This window comes from Pygocentrus nattereri, chromosome 21, assembly GCF_015220715.1.
Source record: "Pygocentrus nattereri isolate fPygNat1 chromosome 21, fPygNat1.pri, whole genome shotgun sequence".
NCBI classification, from domain to species: domain Eukaryota; kingdom Metazoa; phylum Chordata; class Actinopteri; order Characiformes; family Serrasalmidae; genus Pygocentrus; species Pygocentrus nattereri.
This window is the reverse complement of record NC_051231.1, coordinates 5,742,657-5,763,072: the sequence shown is the minus strand read 5'-3', so window position 1 is coordinate 5,763,072 and position 20,416 is coordinate 5,742,657. Positions and strand designations below refer to the sequence as shown.

Below are 20,416 nucleotides of genomic sequence, written 5' to 3'. Positions count from 1 at the left end.
ATAAAGAACAACCGAGGGCAGTTGAAGGTATTGCGATGACCTAGTATGTGTAGCAGACTGGTTGCAGAACTTGGATGTAGATAAGGGCTTGACTGACCAAGGAGAGTTTTATAAATGATGCATAAACAATCAAATATTATACATAAGCAAAGAGGAGCAAATACTGATGATTAAAGAAAACCATGATATGACTTGAAAGGAGCATTTGTAGCAAACTGTATAGCGAAGTGATGGTGTTAAACTTTTGAATCAAGTTTTTTTTTCATGTAAATCTTTATGTGTATGTATATGTGTGTGTGTGTGTGTGTTGTATGGAAATGCAAGGGATAGTAAAGAATATTAAATATTGTGTGCAACATACAAGTATGAGTATTAGTGGAGTGGTGTGGAGTTGATGAAGGTGATGGTAATGGAAAGCAGTCAAAAGCTTTAGCTAATTCAATAAATATAGCTGCACAATGTTGTTTGGCATCTAGTGTCGATAAAATCTCATTAAGAACTTTCAAAGTCAAGAGGCTTTTATTGTCATTCCATGCATGCTGCTGGAGAATGCAGAAAAGGCTACAGTTCTGTGTAATCATGACTTGGAAATGAGAACAGTGAAGGTGGAGCAGTTTGGAGATAAAGCCAGAGAGGCCAGGTTGAGATGGTTTAGACATGTGTTGAGGAGGAATTATGGAGATATTGGGCAAAGAATGTTGGAGATGGAGCTGCCTGGTAGAAGGAGAAGAGGTAGACCTCAGAGAAGGTTTATGGGTGTAGTGAAGGTGGACATGGAGATGGTTGGTGTGAAAGTAGTGAGGCAGTGGATAGGGCAAGATGGAGGCAGATGATCCGCTGTGACGACCCCTAAAGGGTGCAGTTGAAAGAAGAAGAAGACTGTGTAATCATGACAACATCCACCCACAGTGCTAACCAAGTTAGTTGGCTGGGTGAATACACCAAGAAAAATGAGTCCCGCAAAGGAGATGTGCAGACTTCATTGGAGATGTGTTATCAGTGTCAGTAATCAAATGCAAGAAGACGAGTCGTGTTCACCGAAGAACGACGTTGTTGATGACAAACTAATCAACTCGGTTCATGTGCTAAGCATCGTTCCTGATCACAAACAAAGCGCCTTGGCAGCGATTTCTGTGGTGAATTGAGCACCCGGAGCCACGCACAGAACAGTGTTCTTGATGACAAACAGTTCCTTTTGGGCCATGTGCTAAATGGTACCTTAGGCTGTGCACTGGGCATCATTCATGATGACAAACGAATCGCCTTGGTCTGTATACTGATTTTCAGTACACAGACTGGTTCGTCCACCTCTTTGACAAACCAAATGCTTCAGGCCACACAGTGAGCAATGATCTCTGAGCGGCGATCTCTGTGATGAACGGAGCGCTTCAGACCAAGTTCTCAGTGGCAATCTCTGTGATGAACGGAGTGCTTCAGGTCAAGCTCTGTCTCGATCTCTGTGATGAATGGAGCGCTTCAGACCAAGCTCTCGGTGTCGATCTCTGTGATGAACGGAGCGCTTCAGACCAAGCTCTCGGTGGCGATCTCTGTGATGAACGGAATGCTTCAGGCCAAGCTCTCGGTGGCGATCTCTGTGATGAACGGAGTGCTTCAGACCAAGCTCTCGGTGGCGATCTCTGTGATGAACGGAGTGCTTCAGACCAAGCTCTCGGTGGCGATCTCTGTGATGAACGGAGCGCTTCAGGCCAAGCTCTCGGTGGCGATCTCTGTGATGAACGGAGCGCTTCAGGCCAAGCTCTCGGTGGCGATCTCTGTGATGAACGGAATGCTTCAGGCCAAGCTCTCGGTGGCGATCTCTGTGATGAACGGAGTGCTTCAGACCAAGCTCTCGGTGGCGATCTCTGTGATGAACGGAGCGCTTCAGGCCAAGCTCTCGGTGGCGATCTCTGTGATGAACGGAGCGCTTCAGGCCAAGCTCTCGGTGGCGATCTCTGTGATGAACGGAGCGCTTCAGGCCAAGCTCTCGGTGGCGATTTCTGTGATGAACGGAGCGCTTCAGGCCAAGCTCTCGGTGGCGATCTCTGTGATGAACGGAGCGCTTCAGGCCAAGCTCTCGGTGGCGATCTCTGTGATGAACGGAGCGCTTCAGGCCAAGCTCTCGGTGGCGATCTCTGTGATGAACGGAGCGCTTCAGGCCAAGCTCTCGGTGGCGATTTCTGTGATGAACGGAGCGCTTCAGGCCAAGCTCTCGGTGGCGATCTCTGTGATGAACGGAGTGCTTCAGGCCAAGCTCTCGGTGGCGATCTCTGTGATGAACGGAGTGCTTCAGACCAAGCTCTCGGTGGCGATCTCTGTGATGAACGGAGCGCTTCAGGACCTGAGCGGCATTCTCAAGGAGTGCCTAGCGAATCTCGCCCATCTGGGATCTCAGTCATGAGCTGGGCTCCTTGGGCCGTATGCTAAACAGCAATTTCAGTGAGAAACATATATTCATTGTCTTAACAAACTAATCGCCTCGGGCCGTGTGCTAAATGGTGGTCTCAGTGATGAACTGATTGCCTCAGGCCGCGCAGTGAACACTGTCTTTGATGGCTGAGTAAAAGCATAAAGTCATGAGGAGAGCGATGTTCTTGATGTCGAACTCATTGCCTTGGGCTGAGTGCTACATGGCAATCTCACTGATGAACTAATCACCTCGAGTCGCATGATGATAAGTGCTCTTGATGACAATTTGTGATGTCTCTCAGTGACCTTGCCCCCAATTTTGTGCACAGGAGAACCAAAAGATCCTTTGTGCTGTTTGATATGAGAAGAGCCATCAGAAAACTTAGTGTTGCCATATTTTCTCTCCTGCTTAAATCTTGTCAATCCATCCAGTATTAGTAGCCTTCTTTTAGTATCTTAGACCAGAGGATACATATTTTTTAAACATATCGCTGTTTTTTCACAACTGATATTCTCAACCTTCCCAACCATTGCTCTCCGACTCAGATGCTGCCGGAAACTCCCATTAATGCGGCCATTGTAAGAAAAGTGTCATCTGAACTGAAACAGATGAATAGACAATCATGTTAGACTGTTGTTGCTATTGCAGCAAATCCTTATATTGCAGACACAGTAACTTAATAGAGAAAAGAGGAAGCATTTTGGCCTTCACGTTAGCCCAAGAACAGCGTAAAGAGCTTGTGGGGTAAGAAACTCTTAATGCTCCAAGAGATTTTGGACAATTTCATGCTCCCAACTTTGTGGGAACAGTTTAGGGACGGCCCCTTCCTGTTCCAGCATGACTGCACACCAGTGCACAAAGCAAGATCCATAAAGTCATGGATGAGCGAGTTTGGTGTGGAAGAACTCGGCCTGCACAGAGTCCTCACCTCAACCAGATAGAATGCCTTTGGGATGAATTAGAGCGGAGACTGCGAGCCAGACCTTCTCGTCCAACATCAGTGTCTAATCTCATAAATGCACATCTGGAAGAACGGTCAAAAAATCCCGTAAACACACTCCTAACCCTTGTGGAAAGCCTTCCCAGAAGAGTCTGTTAAGGCTGCAAAGGGTGGGCCGACATTAAACCCTATGGATTAAGAATGGGATCTCACTCAAATTCATATGCGTGTGAAGACAGATGAGTGAATACATTTGGCAATATAGTATACTTTTCAACTTTAATAGACTTAGTTAAAGCAAGCCTGCAATTAGGGGGTGTGATAGAATCTAAATACAATCCCCAAAGTGGCAGCTGACAAATAGCATTAGTCCGCTTACTGTTGCCATTACAAATTCATAACCTCTTGTGTTTTTGCACTTGCTGTCTTTTGCTTTTTCTCACTCTAATAGGTGTCTTGGACCTCCTCTCTCTCTCTCTCTCTCTCTCTCTCTCTCTAAGGGGGAGAGATTGCAAATTGGTTTATTGAATAACTATTTCATCTTGACACCTTGTTTTAATCAGCAAAGAAATTCCACAGTCAATATAGCCGCCTTTTCTCCACCTCCTATGTTTTTTAAACTCCATTCTTGGCACACACCCCTGCCTTTGTACCCGCAGTCTGCCTCAGTTGTCATTGGGAGAGCCTTTTCCAGTCCACAGTTTACACACCACTGTCCTCTGCCTCACTGGTTATATTGATGTCCAATCATGCTCTGCAGTATAACCCAGTACACAGTCTAGAGCTTAACCTGATTGGGCCTGTCTGCTTTTTTCACTCATCTTTCTGTCACAGCATGCATTGATTAAATGACTGGTGCCGAATCAGTCCGTCTCATCAGATGTGGATCTGACTGTTCAGATTGGTCTTGTATGAAAGTGGTCAGTAGGACTTGATACAATCATGGCTTCTTCTTGGAATGGAGATTCAGTAATTTCTGTAAAGATCAATCATATCAATCACATGCTTGTGTCCTCTCCAGCTTTTTTCACAGAAATGCTGTTGGACCACGCTGAAGAATCAAGCTGTTGACAGTGACTTGCAGAAATATTGACATCCTGTCTCTTTAGCCCTCCTGAGTTCCCAGTGCAGATAAGAAAGTAGACTCTTGAAAGGCTGTCACTTGGGCATTAAACTGGTTCTGAAGAGGCTTGTTAGCACCAACCATATGACTATTAGATTAGCTGACTGTCAGATATTTGAGCAGGATGGATATCCATACGGTTATACCACCCTTTAGAGTGTCAAATTAGGCTGTTTGACACTGTTAAAGTTTTACTACTGAGGTCAGATACTCTTTAGAAGGTACCCGACTGTCCAAATATGCCTGTATGTGTATTTGCATGCTGTGGGGGCTAGTCTGATCGAAAGCCTAGCTTCTGTGGAGCAGAGTCGCCCATCGGGGAGCTCAAACTTGAATGGCCAGCATCACTTGAGTCACTTTGGCCTGCTTGTCCATCAAACATCATCAGGTGGGCCAGTCCTTTCCACTGAAATAATGCAAATCTTCCCCCCTGTTGGGAAGATAAATGATCTTAATAGGATTTCAGCTTCCAGGCCAGGACATAGCATTTCCATTTGAACATTAGCAGCTTCGAGGAAGAAGAGGAGCAGTCGTTTTTGTTTTTGGGAGGGATATCGATTGAGGGTAGATGCATCTTTGTACTCAGTAAAGTGCACGTGTTCTTCTTTTCATTTTCCCTGATGAGGGACAGCATACTCTCTCGCTTCATTCTCTGTGATGTCAGGAAGCCGAATGCAGCACTTGAAATATTGCATCAGGCCCTTCTCCGAGGACTCCTCTTTTGTATGGATATGCCTGGCTGAACGGCTCGTTTTAGCCTGTGGTACTTTGGGCCAGACGTCTCAGATGTCTTGCCTTTTTTCTGTCTTATGATGTGCTTGATGCTGTAGTGAACATGATTCATTTTCTCAGAAGATGTTTCAGATGTCTGCCCTTCACTTCCACTTTCCCACAACTCTGTCGTTTTTTCTTTGCAGCCTTGCAGCTGTTTTCCCTCACCTTCTCCACAGAGCAATAGAGGTTTTGATGTCTAACATCTGCCTATTATGGATGAGCAGGGCTATTCAAATATATAGATATCCAAACTCAGCTCAGCTTGTATTTAATGCATTAAAATAAGGCGAAGATGAAATAACGGAATAAATTAAATGGTGTATTGTATTGTAATTTGTAAATTAATTTATGACTGAGTGACTTAGGCTACGTTTACACAGCAGGTAAAAGTGGCCCAAATCCAATCTTTTTCTCTGTGTGTGACACAGATGTGTGTCTGTGTGTCAGTGTGAACAGCAAAAAGCGCATTGAATCTGATGTTTTCAATTCCGGTTTCAGATGATTTCGCCAGATTGGAATTTATGTGACTTTTTAAATCCGTCCAACTCGACATTTGTTATAATTTCGTGCTGCTGAGACTTATAAACATTTAGGCTGATGTTTCTGTGCCAGAAAATTAGTGGCGACTCATCCAAAACACCTCCGTGTTTGAAGAGATTTCGAACGAAACGGCCGACTGTGGCCAGAGGAGACGGGCAGCAGTGCCAAAAAAGTTTAAATAATCTGAGGACACGAACCAAAGAAATGCTCGTGGCCGAATAACACACCCCTTTTACAGCGAACTCGAACACGCTGTGTGTGATGAGCCCAGCTGTCAACCATTGGAGCTTTATAATCGCTCCTGTGATGCTGGCAAAGACGAAACTAAAAGCTCTGGGAGCCACTGGCATTCACTGACCGTCATGATTGTGGACCTCTATACAAGCCACATGAAGCGTTGTTCTTTTGCGCATGCGGGTCGGATTAGGAGCTGATCTGTTCATACTGATGTCGCATACAGATCACATTTAAAAGATGATGTGAAAAGCCAACAAAAAAATCGGATTTGATGAGAATCTGATTTGGGCTGCTTTTACCTGTTGTGTAAACGTAGCCGTAAAAGTGCAAAGAATACAACTCCTATTGCTTCTCATGTCATGGGATTGCGACATGTCAGTGGACCTCTCTGTGGAAATGAGTTATCTTTCTGTAGATCAACAAGTCATGTACTAAATTACATATGCCAATGATGTGAAGATAAATTCGTAAATGAACTGATTTATCTGGTGTGGATTACCTTGTTAAACTTTCACTGTTTCTTTTTATTAATAACAGTCAAAATATTTTGACTATTTGAATACTGTTTGTTTGAAAATGCACTGTTCTATAGCAAAAATAGTTTCCCTCTGCCTGTCAGCCCATCGTGCAATCGCCTACACACCCATCCTGTCCTTGATTAACCTCAGCAGAGGGATGACCAGCTTGATGGCATCCGCTGTGTGGCCATTAGATGGAGTCTCTGTCAACAGCTCTGCCTTCAGGCTCTAGCTCTCCAGTTATCTGGGCTGTACTATGGCCTGAAATCCCAGTACCCATTAATAATGCTTCCTGTCATACTCAAGAGAGTCTAGGCTAAGGTTTTTTTACGCAGAAGATTATGACACCGAGTTGTTTGAAGTTTTCCTGCAGTTGCCTGAATCCAGGCTTAATGATCTTGATTATCTCGCCTTTGTCTCAGGCACACCTCCAATTTAAAACTAATGGTAGTTGTTTCCTTACCTTTTGGCCTTGTTCAGTCAGTAAGGGGCCAAATTGTCATGATGGCCAGACAGACTCATTACTGCTACATTCCCAACAGTACACTTCTTTAACTTTTCTCTCTTAATCTCTTCATAGTCTTCAGCAAAGAGTTTGCGAGCCACTATAGGCGATGCGTTTGAGCGGCTACACCGCTTCCTGCGTGAGAGGCAGAAGAGCATGCTGGAGGAGCTTGAGGCCGACACAGCTCGCACACTGTCTGACATCGAGCACAAGATCCAGCGCTACAGCCAGCAGCTCCGGGACGTCAAAGAGGGCATCCAGATACTGCAGGATAAACTCAGCGAGACCGGCCGCCACGAGTTCCTGGAGGGCGTGGCGCTCACGTCCGAGAGGTAGGGGCGAAGACGGTGGGAAAGGGGTTCCGCAGGATAAAAGCTTGGGGGGAGGGTTATGAAATAGTGGTCCAAGATGCAGTGGCTTTTTGGTCCATAACGCCTTGTCTCCTTCTCTTGTAAATGCTGGTCAGAGAGCAAGTGATTCGTGGAGGTTTTTGCTGGTGGAAGCTGCCAAGGCAAGTCAGGATATTTAAAATTAAAATTTATGGTGTTGCAGTATGTGATGAGGATGAGGGCTTTTGGACCTGTTAGGACAAGGCCTAGCTGGGGCTAGATGGGCTATCTAAGTTTAAATCAGGGTAAATATTTGGACTTTATCTAAAGCTGTTAAGCTTCACCCACAGAAACCCTTTTTTCATTTGAGTAAGGCTGAAGAGGAGTGGAGAGACCATATGGGCCAGTGAATAGTGTGATTAATGTGTAGGGCTTAATTAATGAGAGTCATCTGCAGCACCCGGACTGACCCAACACCCTTGTGTGAATTTGAATCTGACTTTGGAGGGGGGCCAGACTTTTTCAGCAATACGGGATTGTTTGGCGTTGAGGTTTTTTTGTCTCTTCTGTTGCACAAGGAGAAATGGTGGACTTGACAGAACAAATATTTTCTTTTGTTTCTGCAGAATAAAAGGCAAAATCCACGAAACCAACCTTACTTATGAAGATTTCCCAACATCCAAATACATGGGGCCATTACAGTACACAATATGGAAGTCTCTGTTCCAGGATATTTCACCAGGTAATGTCACTTTTCCATTTAGTGACCTGAAGAGATTTAGGCAGCTAGTTTCTGTTGATGCAACAGCCAGGACATTTGCATTGCAGGATTTGCCTCCCCTTCTTTCACAAGCTTGATTTAAATGCTAAATGTAGGATTAGACTAAGATTAATTATATCAAATGTCATGCTTTTCATCAGCCATCATGATATTTTGGTCTCAATCGAAATGAAAATGCGAGAAGAACGGTCACATGCATGTGAATATGATCTCCTGAAGAAAAACATCACCCACGTCCTTTTTTTTTTAAAGATCATAATAATTGAATTGCACAGCTTGTTTTTCCACCTTTCTGTCAAGCCTGTATTTTCTGTTGTACTTCTGTGGAGCTCCTTCTTGGCATTACTTCCAAATGAGTGGGTCTTAAGTGACAGGGCTTCATATCAGCACTTCTAAATTTGACGGATTACTAAATCAGTCAACCACTGCAGCTCAGGAACTCTGCCTATGTGGAATTAAGGTTCTGTTTGCATCAACTGTGCTAATGATAACATTTTCGATCCTAGTCCAGTGCAGGATTATGAGGTGCAGAACCTCCATATTTGTTGCTTAGATAATAAGCGAATGTGTATCATTCAGCACTTGGTGTGAGCAATAGGGTTTAACGACGATATACTGTTAGCTAATAGCAATAGATTAAGATTAAGGATTAGTGACCCTTATTAGTCCCACAACGGGGAAATTTCACCTCTGCATTTAACCCCCTTCCGTGAAGTAAAACACCACATACACTCTAGTGAGCACACACACACTAGGGGGCAGTGAGCATGCTTGTCTGGAGCGGCGGCCAACCCAATCCGCAGCGCCCAGGGAGCAGTTGGGAGTTAGGTGTCTTGCTCAAGGACACCTCAGACATATGCTGTCGGCACATATGCAAAACATTTTAATTGGTGCTGAAAAACCAAGGGCATTCTTGGGGCTTTTGAATGAATTAAGACATTTACATGATAACAAATGCGTGGCATTTTGGTCAAAAATAATACAGGCCACTCGTCACATCAGCAGTTCACCAGTGTGTTCTACTATATTGCAAAGAATATCACAAAATCTAATAGGATGGAATGTAATGTTGTGAAATGCAAACATTGCAATATTTTATGTTTTTGTATGAATATTATGAGGTTTGAAAACAAAAATGTACCCAAATAATCTGTTTGCAAATGGTAAATAGCCCCAAGATGGTTGTCTTGCTGTCAATAATAAGAGTGCAATTTAGATTTAGAGCTTCACAATATAGACAGAATACGGGGAAAACCTGTTGTGCTCCTTCTGGTCATTTATTCATATATTTATTTATTAATTCACGTTTATTTATTTGACATCTCTTGAAAATGCTAGTGTTCCTTTACACCATGTTTGTGACAAATAGTCCAATAGAAGTGGTCCAGAATTACCTGGAACCAAATCTCATTACAGTAACTTCCATTAAAAGCTAACTGTTTTTCCTTCCCCTGTACCCTAACTGTATTACAGCACTGAGGTTTTGTTCTGACTGCAACCGTATTCATTTGAGTGTTTTAGTGTAAGGTATAGCGCAATGTGTAGCAATATAATTGCAATATGATATTTTATCGCCAGGCAGTCTTACTGAGCAGCAAAGAAAATCTGACGCTTTCTGATGAGCTCTGCTGTCTGCTGTCCTCAGCATAACAAAATGTTATTTAAAACTCGGGAGCTGAGAAAGTATCACATTCAATCAGTTCTTCAATTTAACATCATCTGTGCTCACTGAAATAAGCAGGGAGAGTTGCGTAGCCTTCCTATGCTGTGTGCCAAATGGAACAATCGGCTCACATCCATCTGCCCAAACCACTGTAATGACAGTGTAGCTCCCATCCTCCCACACTGAGGTGGATTTTTGGTTTTATTAGCCCCTTTTCTTTCTTTCTTTCTCTCCATTTTTTATAGCCTTCAACCTTTTTGTGATTTCTGCAGCACTCTGGCCTGCAGGCTGTCGCTGGAGCTTGGTGTCTCTATGTGTTTCAGAGAGAGAGAAAGAGACTAAAATATTTATGGGCTACCTGACGCACAAACCGCCAATGTCATTGAGTGGAAACGACAACATCCTATCCTCTGGACCAGCTCCAGTCTCGGCTGCTTGTGGCAGTGGTTATAAATAGGGAGGATGGAAATGTTTCGCACATTTCCCTCTCCGCCTCTGACAGGCATGCCTATCCATGAGGCCTAAAGAAAATAAGCCAGTATTGTTTTGCTCTGAATTATTCCATGATTGCTGCACATCAGCGACGTGTCGAATACTGGGCTAAGAGAGCTTAGCTTTCATTTTGTGCTCACAAAAAGATGTCCAGACGATATGATCACGCACTGTAAGTGTTGCCTCATAATGCAGCCTTAAAAACGACCTTGTTGGGTCTTTCCCGAACAACCTTTCGAAGGTAGTTCATAGGGGTAGTTTTCAGCATGCAGAGGGCTTCCACTAATCCATGTATTAACAAAGGTTTTCTGAAATAAATCTTTAGATGTGGTGCATTGCAATGTGGTTTTACTTTCAGAGGTATTAAATTTAGTATGATCAACTAGGGCTTATTTATGATGGACCAGAATGAGAATTTCTGGCCAAAACTGAAATTCAGAACACATTGAGCTGAAAACCTAAGCCAAACATCAATAAAGGCTTATAATAAACATATAGTTTGCATAAAATAAGCTTATTAAAGTTAGTACACAGCATAGCCATCAGTATGTGCCACAAAATGAAACGTCCTTGACAACAGGTGACAGGTTCATCCAAAACAGCGAATTCCTTTTTTTAGGTTATTGTTTGCACTTCGGCATCGTTCTTTCTAAATTTGATCATAATTTTAAAAGCTATCAGCAAGTGCGACTTTCTTCTCTGCTTCTGTTGTTTTTCTATATTCTGCATTATGAGCAGGATGTGACGTTTGGAATCAAAACTTAACTCGTTCTTCCACCTCTTGATACTCAGTCTTGACACTTGACACTTGATACTAGTCGCTTGTAAAAACCCTGGAATAGCTCCACATGGCCAACATCTTCCTGTTGGTCTGCTGCTGTTCAAAGTGTTTAAACATGTCTGGTGACCAGCACAGGAGGCTGGAGGAAACAAACAGCATTTTAAATGAATAATTCATCAATAATGTGATCTATTTAATATTTACATTCAACAATTTTTTTTCTCTTTCAGTTGAGAACTGAAAGTATAGTTTTTTTTGTTGCTGTTTTCAGTGTTTTTGGCACATCTCTAGTATTGTTAAAGGTTTTGACTCGCAGTTGCTGAATGCTTTTCAATACTAAGGTTCATCTGACTGCAGTGAAATAATGTGTGGCTTTCTGCTCTTAAGTTAATGCAGTGCACAGTGAAATGATTCTAAGTTTAATGCTTAAATGAATTCTTGGTGTAGCCAGTCTAAAGCAATTCCCTTTGGACATATATTAACAGTGCATGTTGCTGATATAAATTCTGCTAAAATTAATCCAGATCCTAGACCCTTGTTTTTGCTATTAAACACACATGAACCATGGCTCTAAATGTAAGTATTTTCCTGTGCCCTTATGACCCATAATTTAGACAGCCAATCGCTGGCATGGATTTTGGATCTATCAGGCTTGAAGTCTTGCTGCCACTGTTGAGATTGACTGACTACAGATGTTCAGAAATTTGGTGTTGAATGACTCAATTTTCCCATTAGCCAAAAATCCCAAGGCAGGTTGTTTGTTAACCATAAAAGTATGGAATTTCAGTACCTTCCACTACGACAGACCAAAGCATGTTTTCCAAAATCTGTGCCTACTTGGACTGGGCTACAGTGTAGCCCCTGTCTGTTTACTCCAACACAGCGCAGTCCTGCTCTCCAGGGCCTGCTGCAGGAGCATTCCTTCTGCCTTGCTCTGGCCAATATCTCCATTTGGTTTTCAGTCTGGCTCTGGCTCCCTGCTTGGACGATTCCGTTTACTGGCGCTTTGCAGTACTGCATTTTCTTCTGGACGTTGCCAGACAGGTGATGCCTGATGGATGAGGTTTTTATTTAATGTTCCTCAGCCAGTACTACAGCACAATTCCACAGGTCTTAGCTGACTTCGGGAATGTTCTACATTTAGCCCTGTTTTGGCTATGGTACATATCAAACATGGTTCTCTGAAAGAACGTGTGATAAGTCTTTTTCAAGGGGCTGCTGACTGTCTGATTTAACATGCAGTCAGTGGCCCTATAATGGTTATTTGCATGCATAAGCCATGCTTAAGAAAGCTCATCTCCACCTCAAGGGCAAGATTTTTAAAATTCCCTGCACACGGTGTTCCCCAGCCACCACAATACCAATGGGCATTGTTATAGAGAAACTGACAAGCATACAAAGTAGCCCTCTCCCTGCTGGTGAATGCTTGGAATTTGAAAGGAAACCAAAGATGAAATGAGAAGGAGTTTGAGTTTGTCAGATGAAAGTAATTATCACTCTTTGACAGTCATGAACACTGCAGTGGAGGTGTAGCAGTGAGTAATGTTGTTTCTGCTCGGAGGCGGGTAGCGGAGCTGTATCAGCACAACTGATTGACAGCAAGGAGCTCTCCTCCTGGGCGCCTGTGGCTGAAGCTGCTGTTTTGAAAGTAAGGTACGCAGCAGGATGCCAAACAAAGAGCTGTTTTCTGCTCCTCCCATTAAATGCCCTGTATTTTTCCAGGTTCAAACCATGTAGTAGATCAATGTCTGATAGCACACTGAGAACAGCAGGTGGATGAGCTGCAGGAGTTTTTGGAAACACAGATATTAACAGTGCTGTTTTCTTTGCGACTTCCACAGTGCCTGCTGCCTTGACGCTGGACCCCCTGACTGCCCACCAGAGGCTGATACTGTCCGATGACTGCACCATAGTGGCGTATGGGAACCTGCACCCACAGCCACTCCAGGACTCGCCCCGTCGATTCGACGTGGAAGTGTCTGTGTTAGGAGCTGAAGGTTTCTGTTCGGGTGTCCACTACTGGGAGGTGATGGTCTCCGAGAAGACTCAATGGATGATTGGCGTGGCCAACGAAACAGTCAACCGCAAGGGCAGCATCCAGATCCAGCCCAGCCGTGGCTTCTACTGCATCGTCATGCATGATGGAAACCAGTACAGCGCCTGCACTGAGCCTTGGACACGCCTCAACGTCAAAAGCAAGCTGGAAAAAGTGGGTGTCTATTTGGACTACCCCAAAGGCCTGCTGGTCTTCTACAATGCTGACGATATGTCCTGGCTCTACACCTACCGAGAGAAGTTCCCTGGCAAGCTTTTCCCTTACTTCAGCCCTGGCCAGAGCCACGCCAACGGAAAGAACGTGCAGCCCTTGCGGATCAATACCGTGCGTCTATAGGAATCCCACTTAGCTAGCCAACTGACCCAGGCTGAGGATCTGATTCAAGCTTCTAAAGAACTATAGATTTTTTTCCTTTCTTTTATTCTTTGTTTTTGAAGAAAGCCCAGGGTCTATAAAGTTAATTTCTTTCACTTTGCTTTAAGGCACTTGCAGTTGTGGATGTTTGTGGTGAGGGATGAAACAGTTGGCCTACCAGACGTGCGTTTTGGCACCTTTAAGGCCTCTTAAAGCGTTGTAGCAAGGACTTGCATAGGAAATATTAATGGAAATTCTTGCACACTGTCTGAGGAAGAGACTTCTGTGGGCTTTTTTTTTTTTTTTTTTAATTGTTTTGTACATTCAGTGTTGCTGGTCATTTGTAATCCTGCCGTAGCCCTCTCACTCTCCCAGGGTCACCCAGCTGCTCATACACAATGCTCCAACTCATATCCTCTCAGCCTCCAGAGGCCAAGCACTCCCCCTCCCCTCCTTCTGCCTGGGGAGAGAGCTCCTCTGTTCTGCAGCCAGAGATGTGAAGATGTGTCGCCTTTTACTTATTGTGCAATTGGCTTTGGCGTGTTTGTGGAATGTCCAGTACTGTACTGCTACACTACCTTTTTTTTTCCTTAAATATTATTATTATTATTATTTGGCGCAGGTTATATCTTGTGCATTGCTGGTGACTGATGAGATCTGAGTATGTTCTCTTGGTGACTTTTACTCCCTCTTGCTTTGTTCTGTGGTAAAAACGGCACGTGGATTCTTCCTCAGGTGACATTTATCCCCAACGCCAGTCTGCCGCGTGAGACTTTGCAGTCGTCCAGCATAAGTTCTGTGTGGGTGCATCTGTAGAATATATTGCGTTTAGTACAAGTCTGTCCCCGACCCCCTTTACCCTTCATCCTTCTCATGCTGACTTGAGATTCAGGCCAATAAAAGATGGAGTCGTGTGCTGCACATGTATCTGCTGCTGGTGGAGTGTGCAATTGTACATACTGCAGATGATCGCTACACATCGTCCTTTGTCGGTGGGTGTGACCCCACAGTCTCCTCTGCATGTTACTTTTATTTTGTTTATCCAGCCCGTTTTTGCTACCTTCCTGCTCTCCTTAGAACCCCTCTGCTTTTCCCTGGGACGTCTCATTAGGATGGTCAGTGTGTTAAAGAGAGCGCAGGATTATCACATCAGGCCATCTGTCAACTCCAACACATCTAATGAGGCATAAACTGTGTAAGGCGGCTGCCTGATTTTTCAATTACCAAAGTCTGCAAAGTCATTCCATTCCGTTTTATTGTGTATACCACCAGTGGCAATGAAAAATTAATGGGCCAAATACCTTTTCCTGAATTGACCCTCTATGTAAATAGTTCACTCCAAATGTTTTCTTTTTTCCTGTTGTGGTGTAGTTGGTGAGAGAAAATGCCTAAAGAGTAGGGATTTTGCCACTTAAGTCTTACGTGATAGTACTGCACAAAATGCTCAAGAACACTATACCTGTTTCTGAATGCACTTTAATGTTCCTTAGTTGCCCATGAAGGAACGTTGCCACTACTGCAGTGTAATCATTTGCTATACTGATATTCTCTAAGGTCCAATTATAAAACGCAGTCTCTCTGTTCTAATACTTCAGGGAGCTTTTGCAGTTTCTTTGTATTTGGGATCTTCCCACATCAGCAATAGCCAATTCCTGTTCTACATCTCTGCCCTGATCGCATAGCAAAATGCAGGGTTGTTCAACTGGCAGGAAACCATGGGACAACATCTGTACCTTGGATGGAAGTGTTCATTATGAATTAGTAGTCATATGACTACTAATGGCTTTGGATGGCCTAAAACATAACCAGAAAATTCACCGAACATGTATGTGTAGAACTCTTGAGTTGTGTATTCATGATCTGATTTTGAATGTGAATTTCCTCGTTTTTCACACCTTTTATTGTTCATCGGTTTCGCTCCATTTGTTTTCTAACGTTCAGTCATAGCAAGTTCCCGCTTTTTCAAGGATCTCTTGTACGATGGCTCCCTGTGAGGGTGTGGCAACATCATTTCAAGCTTTTTCCTGCAGTGTAGAGCAGTTGGCAAAGAATGCTAACCTGAAGTTAGAGCGATAGCATTTTTTTTTCTGTCATTTCAAGCCTTTCCAAGTTGGATCCCGTTAGAAACCCAGCTGTGCTCTTAAATCAGTAGTGCCTTAGATGGTGGAGCTAGCTGGGAGTCCCCCCAAACGAAATGTTTAATTCTGTGCTCCAAAGTCAACTCCTCTGAGTTTTAATTCATTTACCGTCAGCTGGTCAGCGGGTTTCGTCCAGCCGCAGAAGACCTGAAGCTCTTCTGTGCAGCACTTCTTTAGCACTGCACTGCTTCTGAGAAACTGGGCTAATGCAGGGCAGACTTAGTCATTCCTGATTTCTTTCAGTCCTTCGTTCCGTGTATTAAACCCATACCTCTCTACGCCTCTTGGGTTATATTTTCCTGTGTGTGCTGTCTGTTGTATTGATGTTTAAAGTCTAGGGCAGCATTGTGGGATGTGCGCACCTGCACATGTAAGTGTAACAGGGACCTCTGCAGAGCCTGCACCACATAAGACTGTTCACGTTCATCTGAGGCACTCAGTCCTTTTTATCGGGTGGTGGGAAACTTAAGATATATAGTTAAGAGTTTACTATGCGTATTATAATGATTATAACGGTGATGAATATGATGATTGTGCTTTTGGACGACGGACGCTTTGCACCCATCATTGTGTAAATGCATTCTGGCGTGCTCTCGCTGCTGGAGGTTCATGAAAAATGTTTTAATGTACAATTAAAGAGTGGTGATACCATCAACATTTTGTCTGATCTCTTCATTCTGGCCGAGAGAATCCAAATGATATTGTAGTTTGTGCAGTAAAATTAACTGGGTTTCAGCACAGTCAGTCAAAACAGGACAGTCAGTATTGCCAAGCCATCGACTCCAATGAGTATCGACTCCAGCTACTTGACTGAATGAAAATAGAACAAAGGCCCTGTTTACACTTGGCATTAACGCCCAATCCCTGTAATCCGATTTTGCTGGTTGGATCATCAATCATGACGAGGCACGTTCACACTCACCCTTTCCTAATGTAGCCTCTGTATCCAGATGTTGGATATCAGCTGTTTTGCTTAATGGCCATGAGTGAATCAGTCTACTGTCCTTCACGACTGGGCAGATGGCTTCATATTTCACATTCGTAAGTCTATGAAAAAAGTTGGTTCTTTAAGGTGTCTTTATAAAGGGAATTGTTCTATTTAGAACTATGAGATCTACATAGATCCTCTTCATGCTTAAATGGTCCTTTGAAGTGGTTCTTCAGATAGGAGAATGTGTTTTATATGGTTCTATGTAGCACCAAAAAGGGTTCTATTGTCTATGAACAGTAACAGTAGAAGAAGCCTTTTTGGTGCAATGTAGAACCATGTGCAGCACGTTCTCCATCAGTCAGAAGAACCATGATAGTGTTCTATAGAGTGCTGCTGGAGTGTTTGAACACCTCCGTGTCGCTGCTGGACTGAGAATAGTCCATCAATCAAAAATATCCAGCCAACAGTGTCTTGTGACAGGACTGATGAAGGACTAGAGATCCTTGTGACCAACACAAACTGCAGCAGCCGATGAGCTGTCGTCTCTGACTTTACATCTACAAGGTAGGAGTGTCTAATAGAGTGGACAGTGAGTGGACATAGTGTTTAAAAACTCCAGCAGCGCTGCTGTGTCTGATCCACTCAGACCAGCACAACACACACTAATGCACCACAACCACCCAAACAGTACCTGCTCTGTGAGGGTCCATGGGGGTCCTCACCACTGAAGAACAGGGTAAAAGGGGGTAACAGAGTATCAGAGAAACAGGTGGACTACAGTCTGTAACTGTAGAACTACAAAGTGCAGCTATACAGTAAGTGAAGCTGATAAAATGGACAATGAGCGTAGAAACAAGGAGATGATAGCAATTCTACGTCTGATTGGTTTATACAGACAATCCTGATGTGGTACGCAGGTGTAAACAGGGCCAAAAACCAGGACAACTTGTACATCTAAATACTCAAACGATTTTCTGGCACTGTCATTGTTTTTTTTCCATTAATCAACTCAAATATACATGGACAAACTTTTGTTCTCTGTCTCTCAACATATTAGAGCATTTCTCAACAGGTAAGATCAGTTCTCTCTGTACCTTTCCAAACAGCGGCTGCTTGGATAATGACTGAAAGTACTTTAAATAAGCAAGTGATGGATCACAGTCTCTTCCTGAATACAGTGAAGACGGAATGTCCTCGTTCTGAGTGAGCGAGAGTGAGGACAGCAGTTTGTCTTCACAGCTAAATACCTCTTACGAGACAAAAGCAGAGGGATCGATCTGTCTCGCATTTCTAACAGAATCATCCCATCATTCTCATGTAGCGAGAAGTGGTTAGCTCAGTTCAGAGCGTTGCTTTTGGGAAGGTTATAATTGCACCTTGTTTTGAGTATCATGGCTTTGCTGTGGAATTAAAGCTAGTGTTGACCCAGAGATATGGGTCTCCACAGCCGTCCAGAAACTGAGAAACCAGTGTGCTAAAATCTTTGCAGCTTAGTGGTTTGCTTCCTATATTATGGCTGCCTGTGAACCAGAACAGGTTAACCCTCCCTCGGGACAAGTGTTCAGTCAGGCAAACTCCAATCCGTTTTGCACACAGATGTCTTTTGAATGAGGAGCCCTGTCACATCGCTATCGCGTCCAACACCTGGCTGTGCTGTGTGTGGGCCGGGTTTCTCGCCAGGCACACTGGGGAAAAGGGGGGATGAGCCAGAGATGACAAAGGAAGACAATGAAGCCTCACTGCACTCCTCAATCACAAAACCACAGGCGGGGATTTTGTGTTGAGAGCTGAGTAATATTTTATTGTAACCCTTGATTTAAGTTCTTGAGCATAACACCTGGACACTTCGTTTTCCAGGAATCAAATTCCAGTGAAAGCTGAAAAAGGAGCCCCAACCCCTTCATTATTATAGACAATTCGGTGGCAAGGTGTCCAATTAGTTCTGATGTCCTTGACGGTGAAGGACACGAGCTGCTTTTGGAACCTGATTTTATCCGACTCCCTGCGTGTCGTTCTGCCTTTCTTCCCTAAAAATCCTGAGGAATGTCCATTGACTTGGTGTTCTGCCAAACCTCTATCCTCACTTTGTAATTCATAGCAGGAAATAGGACCTTGACATTTATGTGAACAGGCTCTGAGATGTTCGTAATGGAGATGTATTTTTATCTCTAATGTGCATTTTCCCATGGACACAACAAAGCATGAGTGCCGAGCGTATCTTATTACTGGAAGTGCTTCGTCCACGGGGCAATGTGAGTGTGATAATGGTGTTGGTTTTTCCTTATTCTGGGTAGAAGGTTCTGCTTTAGGGCCCTGATCATTTGCTCATACCCAATGCAATGCAAATGTTCCAAGAAGTCATTTATCCTAACAGCCTCCAGCAATAAATGACATTCAGACAACTGAGCTCGGCTTTTCAAAGGGGAACTTTGTGTGGTATCTCTTTCTAATCATCTCCGTCAAATATGGAAAGTAAATGAATCTCACTTAAAATACAGTTGCTAGTTTCTTCAGTACACCTACCTTGTTCCTATAGTCACTGGCTATTTTACCAGAAGGATATACAAGCTACCCATATACACCAATCAGGCATAACATTATGACCACCTCTTTGTTTCTATGCTCATTGTCCATTTTATCAGCTCCACTTACTGTATAGCTGCACTTTGTAGTTCTACAGTTACAGACTGTAGACCATCTGTTCCTCTGATACTCTGTTACCCTGTTCTTCAGTGGTGAGGACCCCCATGAACCCTCACAGAGCAGGTATTAGTTGGGTGGTGGATCATTCTCAGCACTACAATAACACTGATGATGGTGTTAGTGTGTGTTGTTGCTGAGAATGACCCACCACCCACATAGTACCTGCTCTGTGAAGGTCCATGGGGGTCCTCGCCATTGAAGAGCAGGGTAACAGAGTATCAGAGAAACAGATGGACTACAGTCTGTAACTGTAGAACTACAAAGTGCAGCTATACAGTAAGTGGAGCTGATCAGATGGACAATGAGCGTAGAAACAAGGAGGTGGTCATGATGTTATGTCTGATCGGTGTATCTCAGCTACAAATGAAACCACAGACTTTGTTTCTAGCACCTACCGTTTGTGAACAGGTCAGTAGAAAGTTACAGGAGTGTAAACGTTTAAACTATATCTCAATTCTAAAGGACTATGGGCTGGTAGTCTCTGAAAAGTGTGGTAAAAATGATGCAAAAACAATTCATTCAATTCAGCTTTATGTCCTATGAACCAGGCAAGCTTTCCAACCACCCAGGTAGGCCATCAAAAAAAGCTTTCATCTCTGAGAGAGGAGATCAAGCTGCTTCAGATCTGAAAACATCCACAGGTGTTTCTGTCCATCCTTCCACTGCGAGAAGACAACAAATTTGTGGGTCAGCTGTGTTTTTGATTTTTAATTAACATTTTGCTATGACCCAAACTGGCCACTGTTTGCAAGAGCAAAATAGGCACTGAACACCTGAATGATTTAAAACAACAAAAACAACAACAACAAATATATATATATATATATATTATTTAAAGCAATATATAAAAATGTTAAACTTCTTTAAATGCCCCCATGAATTAAATACTCTAAACCTGGCATCTTTTCCTGTTGTGGAGTAACTGCTGTCCTATAGATTGTTGTAGGGGAGGGGGTCTAAGTGCACGTTATATTGAAGTGCATGCTGGGGATTGTAGTGCAGCTCGTGGTGAAATGGGCTAATATCAGAGAACTTGTACAGAGGAGAATCACCACTCTGCAATGTCTTCCAGGTTTTCCAAACACTAGGGGGCGCTCCTGTGCGAGTCCAAAATGAATGGGTTGATATGGAGCATTTGAGCAAA

The 20,416-nt window shown here is 43.5% G+C and overlaps 1 protein-coding gene across 3 annotated transcripts in view; it reads left to right on the top strand.

Moving 5' to 3' along the window:
- The window catches only part of trim62.1 (tripartite motif containing 62, tandem duplicate 1), a 46,852-nt gene extending 30,559 nt beyond the window's left edge, over positions 1-16,293 (top strand). For 2 of the 3 annotated variants that reach the window (XM_017720928.2, XM_017720927.2), the window contains exons 4-7: positions 7,120-7,376; positions 7,511-7,555; positions 8,000-8,115; positions 12,932-16,293. In XM_017720928.2, the coding sequence (XP_017576417.1) occupies positions 7,120-7,376; positions 7,511-7,555; positions 8,000-8,115; positions 12,932-13,482 (969 nt within the window). In that variant the 3' untranslated portion in view covers positions 13,483-16,293. The remainder of the gene's footprint in view (positions 1-7,119; positions 7,377-7,510; positions 7,556-7,999; positions 8,116-12,931) is intronic. The other variant, XM_017720929.2, reaches the window with a different exon arrangement.
- Positions 16,294-20,416: the final 4,123 nt, after the last annotated feature.